At 38.7% G+C, this 25,599-nt stretch overlaps 1 protein-coding gene across 3 annotated transcripts in view; it reads right to left on the bottom strand.

Annotated features, from left to right (window-relative positions):
• Nucleotides 1-5,662: 5,662 nt before the first annotated feature.
• Spice1 (spindle and centriole associated protein 1) overlaps nt 5,663-25,599 on the bottom strand; it is a 50,769-nt gene continuing 30,832 nt past the window's right edge. For all 3 annotated transcript variants that reach the window (XM_042676923.1, XM_042676921.1, XM_042676922.1), the window contains 7 exons: nt 21,881-22,031; nt 19,892-20,113; nt 16,120-16,601; nt 11,964-12,147; nt 9,903-10,005; nt 8,483-8,570; nt 5,663-6,138 (listed from right to left, as the gene is read on the bottom strand). In XM_042676923.1, coding sequence (XP_042532857.1) covers nt 6,085-6,138; nt 8,483-8,570; nt 9,903-10,005; nt 11,964-12,147; nt 16,120-16,601; nt 19,892-20,113; nt 21,881-22,031 — 1,284 coding nt within the window. In that variant the 3' untranslated portion in view covers nt 5,663-6,084. The remainder of the gene's footprint in view (nt 6,139-8,482; nt 8,571-9,902; nt 10,006-11,963; nt 12,148-16,119; nt 16,602-19,891; nt 20,114-21,880; nt 22,032-25,599) is intronic.

Genomic DNA, 25,599 nt, shown 5'->3' on the forward strand with positions numbered 1-25,599 from the left:
ATTGTACAGCTCCCCAGCCAGTCCCCTGCTGCTTTTCTAGAATGTCCCTTGGCGGCCTCTAGGACCTTTATGCCTACAGATCCTGAGGCCCCAGAGAATTGAAGAGCCTCAAATATGGCCTTCGTTACCCAGTCGGCCCCAGATATTAGAAGAAAGCTTCAAAAGTTAAAAAGTTTTGAGGGAAATGTGTTATCTGAGTTGGTAGTGGTTGCCCAGAGGGTATTTGATTACAGAGACACCCTGGAAGAAAAATAGTCAAAGAAGAGGGTTTGAGTTTTGGTAGCTGCACCAGGACAGTGATCAAGAAATCCTCTGGGAAGACAATATAATTCATTTGCAAATGGCAGTAGGGAATCTCTAGGACTAGACCAGTGTGCTTACTGTAAGCAAAACGGACATTGGAAAAAGGAATGTCCAAGGAAAAGATGAAAATGACAGGTTAAGTAAGCACATTCGCCACCTGGAAACTGTGTTCGTATCTCCCAAGAAACATGGAAAGGAGCTCAGGATTCTGCAGTCCAACCTTGTTGAACTTAAAAATCAGCCCTCTGAACTTAACAAAAAATGTGGCAAAGAAAAAAATTCACACACTCCTGTCTGAAAACACTGGCTTAAAAAAGACTCTGAATATCCAATATGTGCCAGCCAGCCTCCACAAAGAGGTTAAAAGTGCATTGAACAGCACACTGGAGAAAACTTAAGAATTGAAGAAAAGATTTAAAGATATAAATCAGGAACTTGTAAGAGTCAAAACTGAGAAGGAAATCCTCAAAATGAACCTGGAAAACACTCAGAATCACATGGAATCCAAGTACATAAGCCTGGGTGAGCATGAGGCAAAGTTGGGGACACAGGTCAGAGGCTGAAGGAGGCCCAGGGTGCCAACACCGCCATCCTCGCTGACTACAGGCCAGGCCAGGAGGAGATCCTCAGACTGCATTCAGAAATCAAGACCCAGAAAAAGAAGCTGGACATGATAAGAGAATGTATTAGACTACAACTACATGCCAATTATGAGCTTTGAAAAGTGTGAGTAGAAATTCCAAGCAACAGAGAAAGACCTGAAAGACCAGTTAGCAGAGCAGACACAGAAGTGCCATGTCAGAGAAGAAGAGGCCAAGAAAAGTAATCAGGAAAACATCAGCCTCAAGAAAGAGATTGTTGCTTCTCAGAAAGAGTTAAAGGATACACATGCTAGCCGGGCGCTGGTGGCTCACGCCTGTAATCCTAGCTACTCAGGAGGCTGAGATATGAGAATCGCGGTTCAAAGCCAGCCCGGGCAGGAGAGACCGTGAGACTCCTATCTCCAATAAACCACCAGAAAACCGGAAGTGGCGCTGTAGCTCAAGTGGTAGAGCGCTCGCCTTGAGCTAAAGAGCTGAGGGACAGTGCCCAGGACCAGAGTTCAAGCCCCATGACCGACAAAAAAAAAAAAAAAAAAAAAAAGGATACACATGCTCTGATGGGAAATGCCTGGGAAATGGAAAGAGCATTAGGCAGAAAAACAGAAAAGCGAACAGTTGAAAGATCTGTCACAAAAAATACACTGAAGTGAAAAACGGGAAAGAGAAGCTACTAGAGGAAAAGGCCAACCAGACTGTCAAGATCCTTACCAATAACTGTAATGCAGAAGCAGCATATCCCAGTGGAATGAGTGGAGGTGTAAAAAAACCCTCTCAATAGCATCATTGAGAACTTAAAGGAGGAGCTGAAGAGTAAACAAAGGCACTATGAGAAGGAGCAGCAGTTGGATAGTCAAATGAACTCTTCTGTGACCCTGGCAGAACACTTGCAGGTGAAGGACTTTGAGAAGGAGATTGGGATCATGAAAGCAAGCGTGAGAGAAAAGGAGGAGGATAAAACTGAAGAGTCTCCAAGCTCCAGACTGAGGTTCAGAGTACTAAACAGGAGTTAAAGAAACTAGAGACCCCTGCGGTTCAGGGAAACAAATGAGCTAAAACCAGTGGGGCATCTAGAGCTGTTAGTCCTTAAGATTAAAGGAAGAAGCAAAAACAGTGATAAGAAATGTGCAAATGTGGAGACTACAATTGTGAAAAATGGTTATGCTCAAGCCTTCTGTTTATATCTGATTATTTGTCACCCTGGTAAACTGCCCCGGGCCACTGCCTAAAGCTGTCTTGAAAACCAGTGGGGCCTCAGCCTGACAAGCCTATGTAATGTATGTAGAAAGTTGCCAGCAGGTCATGCTGGAGAGCCAGAACATGTGGAGAGACGCATATGCAAGGAACCTCACCTGGTGAATTTTGGAAAGTATGGGTGTCAGTATCTGTTAGTACCAGTGGACACTTTTTCAGGCTGGGCAGAGGCATTCCCCACAAAAGCCAAAACCGCTCATGTAACAGTTAAAAAATGACTCCATGAAATATTCCTTGATATGGCTTACCCTTAGCAGTGGAGTCTGACAATGGCCTGGCCTCCACAGCCCAAGTCACTCAATTATTAGCTAAGGCCCTAGGAATAAATTGGAAATTACATTGTATTTATAGATCTGAGAGTTCAGGACAGCTGGAAAGAATGAATAGGACCTTAAAGGAAACTTTAACTAAATTAATTACAGAGACTGGCCATGGCTGGGTAAGCCTCCTCCCCTCTGCTCTCCTTCGAGCAAGATGCACCCCTTATGTTAGAGGATTCACTCCCTTCGAAATAATTTATGGTAGACCACCCCCTTGGTTCCTAAGGTTGCACAAGCTATATTAACAGAAATGTCTAACCACAATCTTGTACAGTCCCTGCAGGCTTTGCAAAATGTTCTTTTATGTGCCTATCCTTTGGTAGCCGAGGTCACCGGCCTCCTGAGAAAAACTCCACCACTCTTTCTTGCCTGGCGTGGGTAAGAAGGCATCACACTCCTGAATTGGAACTCAAGTGGCAAGGACCTTAGTGCCAACTATACCATCAGCTATTAAAGCTGAAGGAAAACAGCAATGGATCCACCACACTCAAGAGAAACAGGCAGTGGAACAATATCCAGAGAAGGCTGCAAGATGGACTGCTCAGAGACACTGAGAAGATTCACTCAAGGATAAGACTTACCAAGTGTGTTAATTAGTGTGTTTCTATGGTTTCCTCCTTGTTATCTGTTAAATTTGCATTTTAAGCCTGTTTAATGGGGCGGAGGTGGGGGAGAGAAGGGAAAGTACGATTGAGTCCAAAGGATGTAAAAATCAACGATTCGATTGGACACGAAAACCTGTGGGGAATGTAATAATGAGCGGGAGTGGCCTTGGCCGCTGGAGGGGGTGGGGCATGGAGAGACTGATGTTACTGCCCCACAGGCTGTGCCGCCTAGGGCGGAGCCTGTCACCAGAAAGGGGGAGGGCATGCTGCGGGAGGGGGCGGGGCATCGAGCCCCACATGGCCAGTTGTCAAGACATGATTGGACACAGCTGCATGTTCTGAGCAACCAGGTGGTGGAGAGACAGCAGGAGGGGAAAGCCTACAGGAGCTGAGCAGGGCAGGCCTGTGGAGGGCAGGGCAAGCCTCCCTGAGAGGCCATTTGGGACACCTCCAGAGGTCATTTGGGGCATCCTTGAGAAGCCATTTGGGGCCTCTTCCTCTGGAAAGGCACCTCCTGGAGCAGAGCAGGGCAGGCCGGCGGAGAGTAGAGAAGCCTGCAGAGGAGGAAGGAAAAGGAAAAGCCTTCCCCTTTTGGAGCTAATTGGTGGTTTGCAGACCAACTAATAAAGGTCAGGGCTGCCCATTGGAGGCTTGGAGGTTTGGTGATCCAGGCTGCTCTTAGTTCTGGGTATCTAGTCCAGAACAAGGTAGTCACAGGCCCCCTTTCTGATGTGTAAATTTTTTTTTGTCACCTTAACCGTGCCTCTTTAGAGGTCATAATTGAGCTAATCAGTTGAAAAACACTAGGGAGAAAACATAAAAGAATATGTTCACAAAGCAACCAGATGACTTGACATATTAAGAAGTAACAAGATGGAAGTGGCACTGTGCAGCTCAAGTGGTAGAGCACTCATCTTGAGCTGAAGAGCTGAGGGACAGTGCCCAGGCCCCGAGTTCAAACCCCATGACCGACAAAAAAAAAGTACCAAAATGGTTTATAGCTCAGATAGGGATAGAATTTATTGAATACCAGTTCCAAAACATATATGGGAAGGGGTGACACTGTCCAAAAAGAAATGTACTCTTTACCTGATTGTTACCCCTTTGTATATCATCTTTATAATGATAAAAATTTAAATACAATTATGGCTGTAATGCAAAAGAATAGAGAGCATACGTATAAAACCAGCAATGCTAAATGAAAATTATTTTTGCCACACACAAAGGGTGGGAAGGTGATGTCTGAAAAAGTTCCCTATTTGGTAGTTTCAAAGCATTGTTTCCCCACTCCCACTTTAAGTTGAAAATGTCATCAGAGTCAAGGGCCAGAAATTTAAAAGCAAGATGAAATTAGCATTTGAAAACCAAAGAGGCCTATGAGAGAAAAATAAACATATTCTGACTAAATGTTAGATTCAGAGTTGAAGATTGAATACTTTTCCTATATGTTTCAAGTTAAAATACACAATGCTACTGAATTTATACATTGAGCTTCTATGCTCATTAGTTCATGTACATAATGATTACTTGTATTTTCACATCAAAAGACTAAACATTTTTAGAAAATATACAACCACTCTTACCTGCTTAAGCAAAGTCTAATTTTTTTGTATTTTGGGACAAGTCTCTGCAAAGCCCAGCTGGCCTTGATCTTTTGCATCCACCTCTCCAGTGTTGGATTACAGGTGTGAGCCACCACATTAAGCCTCATGCCTTTTGGGGGGGGTGGGGGGAGGGGGGGAAGGGGAAGAAGAGTGGAGGATAACTGGAGTTCAAACTCAAGGGCTTCCTAGACAGGGACTCTACCACGGAGCTACGCCTTCAGCTCTTTTTCACTGGCTCTTTTTGATAGGATCTTGCTTTCTGGAGGGGTGAATGCCTAGACAATGATGGCCTATTTTTCACTCCATGCCATAGTTGGGATGACACATGCAGAAAGCCTTACCCAGCTTCTTCCACTGAAGTAGAGATTCACAGGCTTTCCTGCCCAGGCTGGCCTGGAACACAACCCTCCCAGTCTGAGATTCCCATAAAACTAGGATGACAGGCACACACCACCAGGCCCAACTATTGGTTGGGAAGGAGTCTCATGTAGTCTCTTATGCCATGGAACTGTGACTTGAAACTGTGACAGTCCCAACCTCATCCAAGTAGCGAGGATTGTAGGCATGAACCACCAGTGCTCATCTCCGATGCTGCTGCTTTTTACTTTTTCTGATACTTTTTTTTTTTTTTTTTGTCGGTCATGGGGCTTGAACTCTGGGCCTGGGCACTGTCCCTCAGCTCTTCAGCTCAAGGCGAGCACTCTACCACTTGAGCTACAGCGCCACTTCCGGTTTTCTGGTGGTTTATTGAAGATAAGAGTCTCACGGTCTCTCCTGCCCGGGCTGGCTTTGAACCGCGATCCTCAGATCTCAGCCTCCTGAGTAGCTAGGATTACAGGCGTGAGCCACCAGCGCCCGGCTTCTGATACTTTTTAAAGATGAACATTCTACTCAGAAAAAGTGAGAAAAGTGATAAAACAGCAGAAACAATACCAGAAAAGAACCCAAAGTATATTAATTTTTTCTGAAAGACACACTTTAATCACAAAGAGGCATTTTATTATAAGTTAAATGCAAAGCAACTATGAGCTTCAGAGGAAAAATAAAACAGTTCCACGTTTAAAATTGACTATATAACAAGAAAAAAACTAAACAAAGATGATAAAGATAAAAATACATTACTTAAACAAACCTTAAAATACTTAAGAAGCTATCAGATATAAAACTTTAATTTCCCTACAGTCAAACTTTTATTCACAGGGTATACTATTTTAGTTGGTTGTTGAAAACCTATTTGAAAAGGTAAAAAAGTAAAATATTCTTTGTTTAATTTAGCTCTAATTCTTAGGATCTTTGTAGGCTATCTGTAGACTGTAAAAATGTGAAAGCAGAAGCAGAGAAAGAGGAATGGAAGGTGAATTGTTGACAACACATTTGATAAAACAAACTTTAACTCCACTTAAGCCATGTGAGCAGAAAGTGCAAACCAGCCTTCTTCATTTTGTTTCTCAATCTGTGAACAAAGACACAGAAAAAAGTTAGAAGATAGCATGAGACCATTCAAGACTAGTAGACCACACAGCAAAGTCAGCCTGTCACTGGATGGCACTGGATATTTATTCTCTAACAGAGACACTAACAAGAAACTGGGTACCTGATCAACAGATCCCCTTATTAAGAGTCGCACATTTTTTTAAAGGATGCTTTTATTTCTGATCATATGTATAACTTTTTTAAAATGATAAAAAAGAAAGCATTTGTTTTGTAAATTAATGTACTAAGTTCCAGGTACTACTGAAAAATTTTATAAAATACCTAAGTTTATAAGTTCTTGGAGTATAAAAATAACAAAGGACAAATCTCATCATAGAAATGCTTGAAAGCAAAAACATTTGAACCCTTATCTTGGGGTTCACTTCACCTAACAACTTATCTGACCTTTTCTGCTTGTCTCAGACATACACTAGTTATTGCAAATAAGGGAACCCATGGGACCTATGTTTCTTTGGGCCTGGCTTACTTCACTTAATATAATTTTTTCCAAGTCTTTCCCATTTCCTAACAAATGGGGCAATGTCATTCTTTCTGACAGAGGCATAGAATTCCATTGTGTATATATACCACATTTTCTTGATCCATTCATCTACTGAGGGGCATCTGGGTTGGTTCCATGCAATTGTTTCTAACATATTTATAAGATGATTTCTTTGTTGCTTTGTATGTCCCTCTCCACAGTATAACCCCTGCTTTCACTGTATTTGATGCTGGTATAATTTGTAGAGGGGAAGGGAAAAAACAAATCGTTTAGGGATACAGGTGGACCCAATGCAACAATGAGATGTACAAATCATTATATTGAAAAACAAACTTTACAACTTTGGCTGGGGCGGGGGTGGGGGGTGGGGGGGGAAGATGGAAAGGGATGGGAAGGGGAAACAAAGGAAGAGGCAACAATGCTTAATAAGAAATGTACTCACTATCTTGCCCATGTAATTGTAACCCCTCTATATGGATTTTTAACAATAAAAAAAAAGAAATGCTTATGATTTTATGGTGCTTATGGTCACTCTTTGGTCTAATTACAGAAGTTAATAATAAAAATGCCAAAGATTCCCCTTGCATCATACAATTGTTGGCTCAAGTCTGCAGGAGTAATGCTTAAGATTTTAAAGATACTAATTTTCTTTGACAAAACGCCAAAAAGAATTATATTTGGCTGTATTAACAACACAGAAACATACCTTCTATAAAATGTTAGATACACTGTGAAATGCTTAGCTTCTATATAGTTCTGTAGCAACCCAAAAACATTTAGCATATGCAAGAAATGCTTTTATCATTTGTGCTCTACGCTGCCTAACCAGAAGCACACTGGGATATACCACACTGGGACACAAAATAGAGTACCAAAATCTAGGGCTCTGGCTCAGATTCTATCCAGTCACATCAAGGAACCAATATTTCATTATATGTACACACGATTCAAAACCACACTATTGGTGCTGGGAATATAGTTTAATGGTACAGTGCTTGCCTAGCATGCATGAGGCCCTGAGTTCAATTCCTCAGTACCACATAAACAGAAAAAGCCAGAAGTGGCACTGTGGCCCTTAAGTGGCAGAGTGCTAGCCTTGAGCAAAAAGAAGCTCAGGAACAGTGCCTAGGCCCTGAGTTCAAGCCCCAGGACTTGGCAAAAAAATAAAAACAAAACAAAAGAAGCCATAGTATTTGAGTGCCCTGCCTGACACTAATAATGTCCAGACCTGAGGACTACTGCAATTGTATTAAATTTTACCTTATTCCTTAGTTACCCTAGAAAATGAAAGTAAAATACTGGGAGTTTTTCCCCCTAATAAAGGCAAAATAAGAATACTTCTTTTCTTTTTTGAGAATTTTATATCAACTTCTATAATTATTAAAAACAGAATCACTAAATCAGTTATTTTCCACTCTCACCATCTTTTCCCTCACACATATTTCACAATTTGTATTTTTATTTACTTTATTTTTAAAGAAAAGTCTAACAGAAATGGACAAAAGGGTGAACAAATATAGCAGTAGTACTCAGTAGATACTGAAAATGAATGATACAACTTGTGGGCGGGGATGGGAGGGAAAAACTGTGAGAAAGTGAAGGAAGGAGTAATATTGTCCAAAAAGAAATGTGCTCATATACCCTCTGGTATATCACTTTTTATAATAACAATTCAAAGAAGGAAGGAAGAGAAGAGGAAAGAAGTCTATTTTGGTACCTAGTTCTGGTAGTACAAGGTCAAGGGCTGAATTTGGTAATGGCTTTATTGTTGGCAGAGTACCAAGGGCAAGACATAAGGAGCAATTGCAATTTATAATTGTACCTTTGTTCTTGGATTAAGAGGTGTGAATTTCCCACTTCCTGATGTGGCATTTAATGGAGAACAAGAATTACTACTAGCTCCTGAAGACCTGTTTATAAGAAATGAAAAGATAGTGAGAGAGTGAACTGTTATTATAAACAACCATCACAATTAATGTGAACAATTCTCTGTGCTGGCTAAACTTGGAAAGAATTGGTTGATTTAGATACAGATGAGGCAAATTATTCATTATATAATTTCAACAACATATAACTTTTTCATTATTTTTATTTTTTGCCAGTTCTGGGGCTTGAACTCAAGGCCTGGGCACTGTCCCTGAGCTTCTCTGTGATCAAGTGCTCTACCACTTGAGCAACAGTACCACTTCCAGTTTTTTCTGTGTATGTAGTACCAAGGAATCGAACCCAGAGCTCATGCAGGCTAGGCAAACACTCTACTATTAGCCACATTCTTAACCTCTATAACATTTTTTTTGGGGGGGTCTGGTCGTGGGGCCTGAACTCTGGGCCTGGGCACTGTCCCTCAGCTCTTCAGCTCAAGACTAACGCTCTACCACTTGAGCCACAGCGCCACTTCCTGCTTTTTTCTTTTTGCTTATGTGGTGCTAAGGAATTGAACCCAGGGCCTCATGCATGAAAGGCAAACGCTCTACCACTGAGCCACCTTCCTAGCCCCCCTATAACATTTTTTAAACTCATAGAATTTTAATTTTTTAGAACTTCTTCATCACCACCACAAACACATACTCCTATTATTAAGAGCTTAATGTGACATGATATGATTGATGACTCAATAATGGCACATTATATTAACAAAAGTCCATAGTTTATATAAGGGTTCACCCTTTGTATAATACACTCTGTGGGTTCTGAGAAATAGTTAATGATATGATCTGCCATTACAATATCAGGCAGGTATTTTAAAAATTTTATGGGTATGTTTTTAACATTGAAAGAGAAAATGGTTGTGCAGTAGTGTGCAAGAAGGTACACACAATAAAAGACAAATAAGAACTAGAGTAGCACAATAACAGTAAGGATGCAGAATAGAGACGAACCAGGGACACCATCCACTTACCAGCAAAGTGACTCAGCGAGGCAAATCAGCTGAAGATTTGTGAGCTTCAGTTGTACTTATTGTATAAGGAGGAAGATACTGCTGATCAGTTTATCCACCCAGGAAAAATGTATACATAAGTACTCTACATAGGTGTTAGCCCAATTTTGTTTTCAGTAGTCAGCCTATTACTTTCTATGTAAAGCATATTCCTTACTCATCATCAAATTCTCCCGTTCAATATAAATATCTCTGCAGAAATAAGTCTATCTAAGCTTGTCATATATGTATACCCTCTTTTCACAGAAAACCACAGACCATATTCACACTGTGTATTCTTGTTTTTATCCTACTTGTATCTTACCTTCTTGTATTTATCGCACTGACAGGAGAGACAGGACTGCACTTTGAGCTTCCTAGAACTTCTGCTCCTGGAATAGACACCTCAATTGTTCGCTTTCCTCCTTCTAAAATTTAAAAACAAGTATTAGCTTCATTATCTTTCAATGAGATAACAAAATTCTGACCAGTTTCTATCTTATTAGAAATTACATATTACCAACTTGATGGGTGTCTGTCCATTAATCATTACGGGCTAATTACACTTGCAAGATTTTCTTTTTAAATTAACAATGAGACTAGAAACTTAAGTTACTTATATTGATTCAAAAGCATGCCAGTTCAGAGAGCATCTCAGACAAGTGCTTTATATTAAGTCCAGAGTAAAAAACAAAAATTAAGAGCTAGCCCCAATGGATTTGAGATCTTTGTCAAAAACAGCATACCTACGCTTTTTCCAAAGAAGAGAAAAAAGAGAAATTCCAAAAGACATTCAGTAAAATTTTCAATCTTTTGTATCTATTTCACCATACTTTTGCTGAAGATAGTATTAGAGGAGGGAAACTGAAGCTCATGTGGCTTAAAGCCAGTGTAATTATGCACATTTCCAATAGTTCAGATATAGGCAATCCATTAAAAAAAGATTCACCAGTTTCTTACATGTGAAAAGACTTTAGATGCACCCCAGGCAGTTTCACTAAGTCTTCAGTGAATCACTACTTAATATCAGTAATTTCCTGGTCATGAAACCATATCTAATTACTAGAATTACTAACGTACTCTAGAAAGCAAAAAGAGGCTTGTATACACGTGCCTGCACATGTGCATGTGTGTTTCATGACATCTTTGTTCTTTGTCAGTAAAGACTGTTATTAACAAAAGAATACCTTAGAGATATAACCATTGGAGTAGGAAGAAAAAGCCGATGGAAATTCACAATCTGCTTTGGAAATTCAAATAAATCATTTTACATTCAAAGAGGTATAACATAAACTCTACTCTCAGGGTATGCTAAGTTCTGGATGAGATAACAGAAATAAAAGTATTTTAACCTTACAAAATAATTGAGACAAAAGATGCTATATTTAACCACACAATTACTTTTCAGAATAATCTGTTTTATGTTTCTTCATTGTACCAAGAACTAGCTCATATTATTTCACATACTGATTCATTTGTTTCTGCATACATATCAAATGAGGAGTGTTCAAAAATCATACATAGCAAGTACATAGTAGTGTTCATACATATTTGGCCAATTTATTCTAATTAGAATCTGCCTCTAGACTACACAACCAAGAAAAACAATAGTCAAAGTTGCCAAATTTTCTGGGACTGTAATTTCAAGAAAGAAACTACTTCTAGCTGGGATGACAATACTACTAGTAGAAGTAAAAGAGAATAAATATATTTTAATCAGCACAGAACAAATGACCCCTCCAAAACACCTAAGAGGATACATCGCTGATACAAAGCTTTTTATATTCTTATAAAAAGAACCTTCTCTTATTCTGGGCCCATATAGCTCCATCCCTGAAGGGAATAAATTCAATTTTCCCCTGAAAACCAACTTGAGATCTTTGTCATTTCATTAATATCTCTTTGAATGTGATTATGAATACTAAGACAACAAATTTTTCATTTGCTGGCCTATTGCTTAGAACCTTCTCTAGCTTTTCAAATTCCTAAATTAATGAGAAAAATGTTTAAATGGTTTTAACAGAACAATAATTTGTAATCTGATGCTAACAAAATTCTAAAATAAAATTTCAATTCCTGTATTTTATACTGAACTGTAGCATATGTAGGTAAATATAAACTTTATTTAGATGTAGTACAATTTAGGAACTCTGACATCAAAGATTACCTAGCATTATGGGCTAGAAACAATCAAGAGATCAGCTTTCTAATTCTTTTTTTTTGTTTTAAGTTATTCTGTGATTCAAGCCAGTAACCTTTGGTGTGAAATTAAAGGTAGTGAAATATAAGCTTTGAGATTTCTTTGGTTCAGTGCAAACTTGCAAATTCAAGAAAGTGAAAACACTTAATTCTATTGTATTCTATAAATCATAAATCTTTGACAAACCAGGCCATGCTCTAAGAGGTGCCTGAACTGGCAACACTGGAGAAGAGGAGAGGTTCAAACCAACAAGTTTTTGCTGCTCTATCAATTGCAGTAGTTTCTCTCGAGCCTCCATACTCTGTCGATTCAATTCTGCAATCCGTTCCTCCATGCTACTTGGTGCTAGAGATTGTGCTATTGGACAAGCCTTGGGAAAGCAAGGAAGAAATAGGACATAATTCAGTATTGAAAATCTTGACAAGTTTGACTCTTCTACTAAGTGCCAGCAAGCTAGTGTACATAGCCCTTGCTGTATGTACATGTGAACAGTAGACAAATGAGAACTAACAAATTATTTAATTGAAGAATTAGGACTAAAATAAGAGGATACTAATTATCCTACCACTACTGCCATGTAAGCCCACAGCTTTTCTTTGTTTTTATTATTATTATTATTTTTTACAGAGGGGTTACAATTACATGGGCAAGATAATAAGTACATTTCTCATCAAGCATTATAGCCTTCTTTGTTTCCCCTTCCCATCCCTTCCCAGCCTCCCCCCGACCCCCACCCATTCCTCCTCCCCCGCCCCACCGAAGTTGTAAAGTAAGTTCGTTTTCGACATAACGACTTGTACATCTCATTGTTGCAATGGGTCCATCTGTATCCCTATTTAAACAATTTGTTTTTCCCCTTTCCCTCCACAAATTATACCAACCTCAAATACAGTGAAAGCAGGGGTTATACCATGGGGGAGGGACATACAAAGCAACAAAGAAATAATCTTATAAATGTGTTAGAAACAATTGCATGAAAGGAAAAAACATTAGAATACATATCTTAGGGTTCATTTCCCTAACATCAACTTATCTGACCTTTTCTGCTTGACTCAGATATATACAGTTATTGCAAATAAGGGAAACCATGGGACTTATGTATCTTTGGGCCTGGCTTACTTCACTTAACATAATTTTTTCCAAGTCTTTCCATTTCCTAACAAATGGGGTAATGTCATTCTTTCTGATGGAGGCATAGAATTCCATTGTGTATATATACCACATTTTCTTGATCCATTCATCTACTGAGGGGCATCTGGGTTGGTTCCATATCTTGGCTATGGTAAATAATGCTTCAATAAACATAGTCGTGCTGGTAGCTTTAGTGTGGTCTTGTTTGTTGGGTAAATGCCCAAAAGTGGGATTGCTGGGTGATAGGGGAGCTCTATGTGGAGGAGTCTTTTGAGGAACCTCCATACTACTTTCCAAAGTGGCTGAGCAAGTTTACACTCCCACCAACAATGCAGTAAGGTTCCCATCTGTCCACATCCCCTCCAGCATCTGTTATTAGAGTTCTTGATTATAGCCATTCTAACGGGTGAGGTGGTATCTCAATGTTGTTTTGATTTGCATTTCTTTTATGGCTAGGGAGGTTGAGCATTTCTTTATGTGTGTATTGGCCATTCTTATTTCTTCTTCAGAGAAGTTTCTCTTTAAGTCTTTAGCCCACTTATTTATTGGGCAGTTGTTTCTTTGAAGATTTGTTGTTGGGGGATTTAATTTTTTGAGTTGCAAGTATATTTTAGATATGAGACCCTTGTCTGTTGTATGGCTAGTGAAGATCTTCTCCCAATCTGAGCCCACAGCTTTTCTATATTGATCTGTTTGCCTCAGCTAAGCTGCAAAAAAATGATCACATGACAAAGAGAAGTCTCCTAGTCTAAATGCCATACATCTACTAGAACTTGAAATAGACAGATTATCAACGAGGATCTACAATATTTGAAACAGATGTTTCCGTAATTGTAGTCCTCAAACATGCATCTAAGTTTGCCGAAGATTCTGAGAACTCAATGACTCCTTGTGACACTGTTAGCCTAATATATCTGATTTGAGAATAGTAGTGGAAAGGAACATGAAACAGAACTAAATAAGTAAATAAAACCTTTATTTAATTAAAAAAGCTACACAAGCAAAGTAACTTAAGTTTAATTTCAAAATTCCCAAGAGAAATGTACTTACATAATTTCTAACCATTACATTTAGTTAAATATGTATGTTCCTTTGCTATATATACACAATGGAATTTTATTCAGCCATTAGAAAGAATGATATATTACATGATTTGCAAAGAAATGGATAGATCTGGAAAAAATTATGTTGAAGTTAAGTCAGGACAAGAGAGACAAAGCACCCATGTTCTCTCTCATATGTGGGAATTAGAACTAATTTATAAATGCATAAATAAACACATATGGGCTGTATGCAAGTGGACACAGATATATTAACGCAAGTATGGTATTTTTTTATATGCCTCTGCCACATCTTTAGAAAAGCTCACAGTCCAACAAAATGAGTAACAAGAAACTGGTACTTGAAAGGTATGGGGAGAGGTCAAGGGAAGGGGTAGAGAAGTGAAGAAAGGGGGAAGGATACAGCCATGATATTCAAGTAAGAAAATTAAGGGGAGGAGATGTGTTAGGAGAGATGGGGGAGAATGATGAAGGTGGTGATATCAAGCAAGATGCACTGTACTTACATATTGATTTGTTGAATGGTAACTTCAAGATAATAAATATTAATTAAAAATATGTTCCTTTGTGAAAAGGCAAACAAACACTCCCTAGTAGAAATTACTAATTTGTAATCTATATCTATTATTATAAAAAAGAAATAAAACAGTATGAATTTTGTATTTTGAATTAAAACAGAAGACCGTGGTAAGGATATCAATGTGTGATTGCCCTCTGTAGACTGCTGATGCATGTACTAATTAGAAAAGAATGCAAACTTAAGGCTTAACTGTGTTGCCTTCTTAAAATCAAGAGCTACCACTTTCAAGTAATCTTCAAAATCAAACTTGACTTAAGTCCTACTCAGTGCACTGGTGAGTGTCCCCTTCCTGATTCTTCCTCTGCCAGTGTCTACTGAGTACTACTTTCTGTAACTCAGTACCACGCTGACTTTACTTGCTGTGAGTTCAATGATGACATAGGTGGCCCTTATTTTCACCTCTCCTTAGTGTCTGTCACCAAAATTATAAATTAACTTTTTTTTCAGTGATACTGGGGTTGGAATGCAGAGCCTCCCATTTGCTAGACTCTACCACATGAGCCATACTCAACCCTGTGTTGTTTTAGTTATTTTTTTGTTTTGTTTTTTTGTTTGGTCTCCATGAACTCTGGTCTGGGTGCTGTCCCTCAGCTCTTCAGCTTAAGGTGAGCACTCTACCTCTTCTGGCTTTTTCTGCTTACATGGTGCTGAGGAATCGAACCTAGGGCTTCATGTATGCAAGGTAAGCACCCTACCACTGAGCTACCTTCCCAGCCCCTTGTTTTAGGTATTTTTCAGGTAAGGTCTCATGATTTTTGCCCAAGCTGGCCTCCTACTACAACCTCCTAGCTAGGATGACAAACTTTAACCACTACGTTGAGATGGGTCTCATTAACTTTTTGCTCAAACAGGCTACAACTGTGATCCTCTCAATCTTTACTTCTGGAGTACCTGATCCAGCTCCTTCTTGCTGCTAAAACACTGTACTGCCCCTTGACAGGATCTATCCTGACTCAGAATGGGGCAAAAGGAAGTGTTCTTATCACTGGGATCTGCATGAGGAGGTATATCATCAACAGTTCTGGGTGGAACTTAAGGTACTCTTTTTCCCTCCACAAATACGGCAATGAAGGTTTAAGTTACCAGATTAGCCTATAAAGATGCCTATTATGGCTTGAATATAAAATGTCCACCAGGGGTATAGTTCCCAACTGATGAGATTCTGGGAAGAGGTTGGATCCTGAGGAGTTAGGCATAATCAACAGACTGTTCCTTTAATGGATCATAATACAATGACATTATCAAAATATAATTTTAAAAACTTGGAAGTAAAAAAGCTTGGAAGCAAAAGTACATTAAGATGTACTGTCCCTTGTCTGTCTGTCTGTCTCCTCTTTCCTCCCTCCGCTACCTACTCTCTCTGCTTCTTGGCCACCATGAGGTAGGTAACAGCCTTTGCCATGCTCTGCCTTACCTCAGTGTCAAAGCAACAGACTCGGGTGATCACGCAAGCCAACAGAAATCTTTCCTCCCTTTAAGTTATTCCCCAGGCATTTGTCACAACAATGGAAGGTTATGAGTAACACAACACTTAGCTTAAATTCCCAGTCAATCGTGAACTGGTACTCACAGCAGCATCACCAGCACTTTCCTGCTTGTTCAGCTCCCGCAGCCCATCGCCTTGTTCTCCCCCTGACCCAGTAATGTTATTCAGATGTGCCTTGATGGCTGAATTCTGAAGTGTCAACTCCGCAATTCGTGCCATTATGTCCTTTCTTTGTGTCAATGTCTCATTTGTTTGAAATTGTTGCCCATCTCCAAGGATAGGGAACTCTTCTGAGAATGGAGGATTTCTCAACTGTTGAGTAGTAGGATGGGAACTTGACAGTGGCTGTGAGAGGTTAACAAATGGTGTCTGAATTTTGTTCTCCAAATCTTCTCCCATGTGAGAGACTCTCCACCTCTGAGTGAAGAGACGACTCTCTTCATTTGAATTCTGATTGTCTGTATCAATAGGTAACATTTTCTTTTCCCAATTTTGTTCCTTCTCAATTACTTCTACAGTTGGAGGAATTCGTGGAGCTGGACGAGTTTGAACAGTCCTCCTCAACACTGTAGACAAAATTTTTAAATGATAAGCATATTATTTTTCAATGAATTGGTACTATAATCATTTCATCTGACTGTCATAGTAGCTAGAGAAGCATTTCCACAGAAGAGTTTGGCTTTGAATCTCTAAATTATTTTCAGTAGAGAATATGAGACCAATGCTTCCCTAATAATCAAATACAAAGACTTTATATTTCTAAAAGCATTTATCAGTATTTTCATGAAAAACCACCTGGTAAGTTACTTTATACATTTTGATTTATGTTAACTCCTCTCTCAGGAGATGAGAAAAAGAATGTAAGCACTTAATTTAAACAAATTGTTTAAATAGGGATACAGGTGGACCCATTGCAACAATGAGATATATAAGGAAGTGGCGCTGAGGCTCAAGTGGTAGAGCGCTGGCCTTGAGCTGAAGAGCTGAGGGACAGCGCCCAGGCCAGAGCTCAGGCCCCAAGACTGGACCAAAAAAAACCAAAAACAATGAGATATATAAGACATTATGTCAAAAAATGAACTTTACAACTTTGGGGGGTGATAGGAGGGCAGGGATGGGAAGGGGAAACAAAGGAGGAGGCAACAATGCTTGATAAGAAATGTACTCATTACCTTGCTCATGTAATTGTAACCCCTCTGTATGGTATTTTCACAATAAAAAAACTTTTTAATAATAATAAAAAAAGAAAAAGAAGTGGCGTTGTGGCTCAAGCGGCAGAGTGCTCACCTAGAGCTAAAGAGCGCAGGGACAATGCCCAAGCCCAGAGTTAAAGCCCCACAACCGACCAAAAAAAAAAAAAAAAAGAGTAGGGCTGGGAAGGTGGCTCAGTGGTAGAGCTCTTGCCTTGCATGCATGAGGCTCTGGGTTCGATTCCCCAGCACCACATAAGCAAAAAGAAAAAAAAAAAGCCGGAAGTGGCACTGTGGCTCAAGTGGTAGAGTGCTGAGGGACAGTGCCAAGGCCCACAGTTCAGGCCCCACAACTGGACTCAAAAAAAAAAAAAAAAAAAAAAAGATTACACTCTGGCCGGGCACTGGTTGGCTCATGCCTGTAATCTTAGCTACTCAGGAGGCTGAGATCTGAGGATCGAGGTTCAAAGCCAGCCCAGGCAGGAAAGTCTGTGAGATTCTTATCTCCAATAAACCACTAGAAAACCAGAAGTGGTACTGTGGCTCAAGCAGTAGAGTGCTCACCTTGAGCTGAAGAGCGCAGGACAGCACCCAAGCCCAGAGTTCAAACCCCATGACCGACCAAAAAAAAAAAAAAAAAAATAGGACAATCAATAAATAACTTTTAAGTAAAAAAAATAAACTTAGAATGGCCAAAGAAAGTCTGTCTGAAGAAGTAAATTTAAATTATTACATGTGTAATAGATAGGAAAGCAAAAGATATCAAAGGCCAGGCCAGAGTTCAAGCCTCATGACTGACAAAAAAAAAAAAAAAAAAAAAGATATCAGAAGCAGAGAAAACAACATATGTGAAGCCTCAATATACAGAGGAGCAAAAAAAAAAGAGGCAGTCTAGCTATAGCTAACAACAAGGGGATATAGGAGATTGGAGAGATATGTACTTGTCATTCTAGCACAGCTTTTCAGACCATGTTACAAGCTTTATATTTTAAGTGCAATGAAAATTTAATGGCTCAGTTCACATTTTTCTTTCTGCTCTCCTCTCCATCTATCTCTCTCTTTATTTCTTGAACTCAGGGCATGAACATTGTTCCTGAGTTTTTTTGCTCAAGGTTAGTACTCTACCAATTGAGTCAGCTCTACTTCTGACTTTTGGTTAATTGGAGATAAGAATCTCAGACTTTCCTGCCTGGGCTGCCTTCAAACCACCAATCTTCAGATCTCAGCCTTGTAAACAGCTAGAATTATAGGCATTAGCCAGATCAATTCACATTTCTTATATGCTATGAACAATGGGAGAGTAAAAAAAACAGGAATCAGGGAATCCAGGAAGCAAATGCAGAAGTTTAGTAGAACGTGTCAGTAGCTTTGACAAAAGTATATGGACAAAAAAGATACAATAAATCTGGGGAATATATTGGCAATAAAAATGAGAGTCATGAACTAGAACTGAAGATTTGGAGAAATAAAGATCAACATGTATCTTGAGTGGATAGGGACAAGAAAAGGATTTGGGAAAAGAGAATTGTCAAACTTCAATTTTAAGCATGCTAAATGTAAGACACTTCATGATTCACCTATGTATCCATCCGGACAGAAGACTGAAATTTCAAAAAAGGCTGAGATCAAACTGGAAGTCACTTGTTTATGGAAATATGAAAGCTATGACATGTATCTATCCAGACTGATGACTGAAATTTCAAAAAAGGCCGAGATATCAAACTGGAAGTCACTTGCATATGGAAATATGGAAGCTATGAGAATGAATGAGATTATCTAGAAAAAGAACAGCATGAGGAAAGAAACCAAGAAAACCAAGAAACCAAGACACAACTCAACATTTACAATCTAGTAAAGGAGGGCAAGCTACCAAAACAGACTAAAATGGAGTAGCCAGGGAGACAAGAAAAATATTCCATAAATGTAGTATGAAGGAAATAGAAAATGCAGCTAATTGCAGCGACTTCTACTCAATGAGAAAAAAAATAATCTCATTTACTTGTAGTTGTCAGGTATTTTGCCATAGCAATAAAAAACTGACTCACATAGGGAAATGAACCCTAAGATATGTACTCAAATGTTTTTTTTCTTTCATGTGATTGTTTCTAACACACTTATAAGATGATTTCTTTGTTGCTTTGCATGTCCCTCCCCCCACAGTATAATCCCTGCTTTCACTGTATTTGATGTCAGTATAATTTGTGGAGGGGAAGGGAGAAAACAAATCATTTAAATAGGGATTCAGGTGGACCCATTGCAACAATGAGATGTACAAGTCGTTATGTCGAAAAGGAACTTTACAACTTTGGTGGGGGGGGGGGGGAGGAGGAGAGGGGAGCAGGGAGGGTTGGGTAGGGCGGGGGGAGGATGGGAAGGGATGGGAAGGGGAAACAAAGGAGAAGGCTACAATGCTTGATAAGAAATGTACTCATTATCTTGCCCATGTAATTGTAACCCCTCTGTACAGTATTTTCACAATAAAAAATAAATATTTTAAAAAAACTGACTCACAAAGAAAAGCATCCTGAAAATTCTTCCTTCAGCTGCAAGATTGTGTGTAGTAAGTAATATCTTTTTCAGTTGTTTTTCAGGTAACTCAGCAAAATACAATACATAAATGAAGCTTGAAAAAAACTTCCACACAACTGTAGAAGAATCCTGCTTACCATCCTGCAGAGGAGAGAATTCTGAGCTGGTCTTCTGCCTGGGTGGTGTTAACAACACAGCTGGCTCATAAATATGGGTTGGCAAATTATTGGCCAGGTTTATACTACCTGGGGCATTTGGGACTTGAGACAGTTTAACAGGTAACTCTTCCTGTGGTAGCTCAGCTCCTTCTTCCATTCTGAATATCAATGGCACAGAGGCACTGGCACTGACAGGACACTCTGAAGAAGATAGAGGGTATTAGTATATAAGGAACTAAAAAGAACTGTGAGTACATTTCAGATAGTTATTCTTCAATGTATCTGGGTAAAAATGCACTTTCTGGGCTGTATCTTCCTTTACCAGTAATTCACAAGCAGGAGTGGGTGAGTGCTGGGAATAAGTTGATATGTTTCAGAAAAGCACAGAGGCCACAAAGAAAGAACTCCTAAAATTAATTGCCATTTTAGTTTTGCATTATTTGCCCTGATAGCTTTCTAATAGTTGTAACAAGTAACAAAACGGCAAAAAAAAAAAAAAAAAAAATAGGCCATATTTACATACTGACTGCCATAACCAAGGCTCATTACAAACTGTGGTATTTTTACAAGTCCATGCCCTGTCAAACTACAGTCACAATCCATATTCCTTTAAGAGATCCAAGAGCTGAGACTCAGAAAGATACTAACCTGGTTTCACTTATACAAATCTTTCTTTTCCCATAGGCAATGAAAAGAATTAGCAGCAACTTTACTTCCAGCCTTTTTCACTTTTGGATAGCTAAAAGCTTTCAGTAATGAAGCTTAACTCAGATGATGATAAAGCATGTACTCCTTCACTAGATATTAATAGTAAGACTCAACCAGCAGGCAGAGATCTGTACTCACTAATACAAATACCTCATGCAAACTGAATTTGGATCTGCCATTTTTTATAATCAATCCTATCAATCCTAAATACATAAAAGACTTTATACACTTATCAAAAAAATTACTTAGAAGTGAAAAAGTAGCTGGATAATGGTGGTTCATGCCTGTAATCCTGGCTATCGAGGAGGCTGAGATCTGAGAATCTCAGTTCCATTCCAGTCTATGAGATTCTTATCTCCAATTAACTACCAGAAAGCCAGAAATGGAGCTGTGGCTCAAAGTGGTACAGTGCTAGCCTTGAGTACAAAAACTCAGGGACAATGTCCAGGCCCTGAGTTCAAGTCCCAAGACCAGTACACACAAAAAAAGTGAAAAGGCTCAAATGTCCTATTCAGTCCATTGCACATGAAGGAACACAAAAGAAAAGATTTCAAAACCTTACTATATCTGAATAAAAATTATGAATTTCTAAAACTCAGGATTGTTTTTTCTAATACTATCTCTCTCATCCTGACTCTGGGGCATCATGATTCATCTGGTACACCCAAGTCCTGACCTAGGTATCAACTTTTTCTACAGTCTACCTCTGTAACTGCTAAGTTACCATCTCTTTCTAAGCCTCATTTTCTTTATCTGAAAAATTGGAGCAACAATAATTCCTACCTTATATGACTAGTATGATGATTACATATAAGACTTAAAAATCATGTGATAGGCCGGGCGCTGGTGGCTCACGCCTGTAATCCTAGCTACTCAGGAGGCTGAGATCTGAGGATCACGGTTCAAAGCCAGCCCGGGCAGGAGAGACCGTGAGACTCCTATCTCCAATAAACCACCAGAAAACTGGAAGTGGCGCTGTAGCTCAAGTGGTAGAGCGCTCGCCTTGAGCTGAAGAGCTGAGGGACAGCACCCAGGCCCAGAGTTCAAGACCCATGACCAACAAAAAAAAAAAAAAAAAAATCATGTGATATGGAGAAAGCATTAAATAACTACCAGCTAGAAAAGTAATGACTCTTGTGTTAGTGATACTACAGTATGTACATAAACAGCTAATAACTCGATTTAAGTTTAGGAGCTATAGGTTGAGTTTGCTTGCCTGTTGCTACTCTAAGGCTGCTGAGTAGTTTAATGACAGCCTACCTGAATTTTCTATAATCATTCTACTCGTGGCTCCTCTTTCTGTTACTTGACTTTCTTGTCTAGAGTTATTAATCACAGGACAATTCTTAATGGCATGTGTGAGTGATATAAGCTGCTCATCTGTTGTGACCATGTACTGCTGAAGTCTTGCCTAAAGAGGAAAAGAAATAACATTGTTAGCATAATGAACACTAAGGCATCACATAGAAAACAAATTTGAGACTTCCATTCAAATTCTAAATAACTCTATTCACAATTAGAAAAACTCTAACAATCATATAACAGAGAGATGGTTAAGTAAATGAGTAATTAATAAATATTAGTAATTAATAAATATAATTAATTAGTAGTTAATAAATATAAGTAATTAATATAATTAAATAAATACAATTAATTAGCAATTAATAAATATAATTAATAAATATCCTATTTAAAACAAGAAAAACAACAAAGGACCTTTTTTTTTATCATTTCCAATTTACAAAACCTCTTCATAGAGATCATTTCAACTGACGTTTAAGCTACCCCAAGAAACAGATATATCAGGTAGAGGAAACAATAGACTATTCCTCAGACATTAAGCTAAACTAAACACAAATGCTATACAGATTTACAGTAATGTTTATAAAACAATACTAAAGAAAAAATAAAAGCAAAGTCCTATATACAACATAACTACAACTTTGTGTTTTACATGTATATGGTAACTGTATTTATATATGTGTATATATTTCTCATATATAAATGTATATATCTCAAATTTTAATGTTACATAAGATTTTCTTTTATTTAAAAACTCATTCACAGAAGATTTCACAACTGATTTACATTTGGAATCCCATTCTTACATTTAAAAGTCAACTGAATTACCCAGATGTTTAGGTGAATTTATTTTGTTCTTAATCTTTTCAACACTGTAGATGTAAGTAGGTCATCTGAAAGCAACAGGTTTGATTACCACCATATAATTCAAGTCTTAAGTTAACTATTGGTATAACAGATGGTTTTTAGAAGCAGAGAAGATGGCAGGAAAAAGGAAAGAATGGAGAACTGTATAAATTGCATAAGAATTGCTGACAATAACTAGTCTAAGCATATACATATTTCATATGTTTTCATAGATGTCTCAATCTAAGATATACAAAACCAAAATCTCCCACAATCTTTTCAAACCAAAATCTCCTAAGATATGTTCTACCTCATAAACACCAAGTTTATTTTTTTATTTAGTCTAAAATTTTGAAATCAGGCTTGTTAGCCATTTTCCTCTCCTTTCTTTTCCTTTCCCCTATAGCCAATGCATTTGGTTGGCCTTCTGAGACTTTATTGAGACTATTCAATTTTTCCTGCTTCTAATCTAGAGCAAGCTTCAAGGTCCCATCTAAGTTACTACAACAATCTTATCTATTTAATGCTCTGCTCCAGTGTTTGGCCACCTCTTCTAGCCAAACCTTAATGCTGAGGAACTCAAGGCACAAAATTTTCAAGAGACACACAGAAGTTCAATACTATCAGATAATAGGGAACTATTAGCAGGCCATGGCTCACAGTTTCAGTATGAAGATTATATTACATTCCTTTTGATAATATCAAATCTTCTCTCAGCTGGGTTTTTAGCAGTTGCTATGTTAAAAAAAAAAGTTCTGGCGCATTTATAAGATTATTTCTTTGTTGCTTTGTATGTCCCTCCCCCACAGTGTAACCCCCGCTTTCACTATATTTGATGTCAGTATAACATGTGGAGGAGACGGGGACAAACAAGTCGTTTAAGGATTCAGGTGGACCTGTTGCAACAATGAGAAGTACAAAATGTCATGTCAAAACCAGCTTTACAATGTCGGAGGGGGGGGGGGAGGGGGGGTATGATTGGGTGGGGGGGAGGGGGGAGGCTGGGAAGGGAGGTGAAGGGTAAACAAAGGAGGAGGCTGCAATGCTTGGTAAGAAATGTATGCATTATCCTGCCCATGTAATTGTAACCCCTCTGTACAGTATGTTCTCAAATAAAATTAAATTAAATTAAAAAAAAAAAAAAGTTCTGGATGAAAAGCAATGTAGAACAGGAAATAAGAGTAATAGTGCCCAATAAGACTCTAGGTTTTGAAAGTTGTGCAATGCTTAAAAGGCATACATATTCCACAGTTGTTTGGACTGAACAACTTAGTAAATGAAACTACTGGTATTTCTTTTGGCCTTGGAGTATCATGAGACACTAAGAACATTTTGGCAAAATGAAGGACAACAGTGTCTGATCTATGTGTACTGATCTTGTCTCCAACTGTCCTCTCCTTCTCACACTCTACTCCCACCACACTGATGCTTGGCAACTTTGAGCTCATAGTTAATCTCCTCAAGATCTCTGGTCTACTTTTTCTCTAGACTGCTGTGCTCTCAGCTACCTGTTCATTGCCTCAACCCTTCCAAACCTTTGTTCAAATGTCATCCTCTCAGACTGGTGCAACCCATCTCATTCAAAACTGTATCCAACCCACTGTAGCTATTTCTTATGTCTGCGATTTGCTTTATTTTTCTTCCAAGTACATATCGCTGCTTAATTTCCATACACTTCACTTTTTTATTTTTAGAATTTATTTACAATGTAATATCCATAGGGTAAAGATTTCTGTATTTGTTCATTACTATTTCCTACATTTAGAACAAGGCTATGCCCAAAGAAGGTGCTCAATAAAGATTTGTTCAGGAGCTAGGCACCAGTGGCTCACTCCTATAATCCTAGCTACATAGGAGGCTGAGATCAGGAAAACAGTTCAAAGCCAGCCCAGGAAGAAAAGTCTATGAGACTCTTATCTCCAATAAAATATTCAGAAAAAGCCAGAAATGGTACTGTGGCTCAAGCTTTGAGCACAAAGAGGCTCAGAGACCATGCCCAGGCTCTGAGTTCAAGACCCAGGACCAGAAAAAAAAAGATTTGTTGAGGAAGTGGAGGTATGGCTCAAGTGGTACAGTGCCAGCACTGCACTAAAAAAGCCAAGCAAGAGTAAAATGCTCTGAGTTCAGGTCCCAGTACTGGAACTGGCGCAAGCACGCGTGTGCATGTACACACATACACAAAGATATTAAAGATTTGTTGAACCTTTTAAATACTTTAAAAAACTTTCTATCATCCTAGAAGAATTGAAAACACGTTCCTTAAAAAATGTACATGAGGGCAGGGAATGTAGCTTAGTGGTAGAGTGCTTGCCTCACATGCATGAAGCCCTCGTCTCGGTTCCTCAGTACCACATATACAGAAAAACCCTTGAGCAAAAGAAGCTCAGGGACATGCCCAGGCCCAGAGTTCAAGCCCCAGGACTGGCAAAAACAAAAAACAACAACAACAAAATGTACATGAATGTTCACAGTAGCAACATTTGGAAATAACTCAAATATTTATTAACTGATGAACAGATAAATAAAATGTGGCATACACATGAAAAATGGAATATTACTAAGTCATACAAAGGAAATACTGAAATATTATATACTATGTATCAACTTAAAATTATACGTTAAATGAAAAAAGTTAGACACAGAGGACGACACATTATATAATTCCATCTCTATAAACCATCCAAATTAGCTAAGTCCACTGAGACAGAAAGGACATTGATTTTTCAGGGGAAAACACACAGTGCTCCTCATGACTACAGAATTTCCCTCAGGATAATGAAACTTTTCTAGACTAATATGACAATACTGGTACACAATTCTGTTTATATTAA

The sequence above is a fragment of the Dipodomys spectabilis genome, unplaced genomic scaffold (assembly GCF_019054845.1).
Source record: "Dipodomys spectabilis isolate Male_0828 unplaced genomic scaffold, ASM1905484v1 ptg000032l, whole genome shotgun sequence".
In the NCBI taxonomy this organism is placed as follows: domain Eukaryota; kingdom Metazoa; phylum Chordata; class Mammalia; order Rodentia; family Heteromyidae; genus Dipodomys; species Dipodomys spectabilis.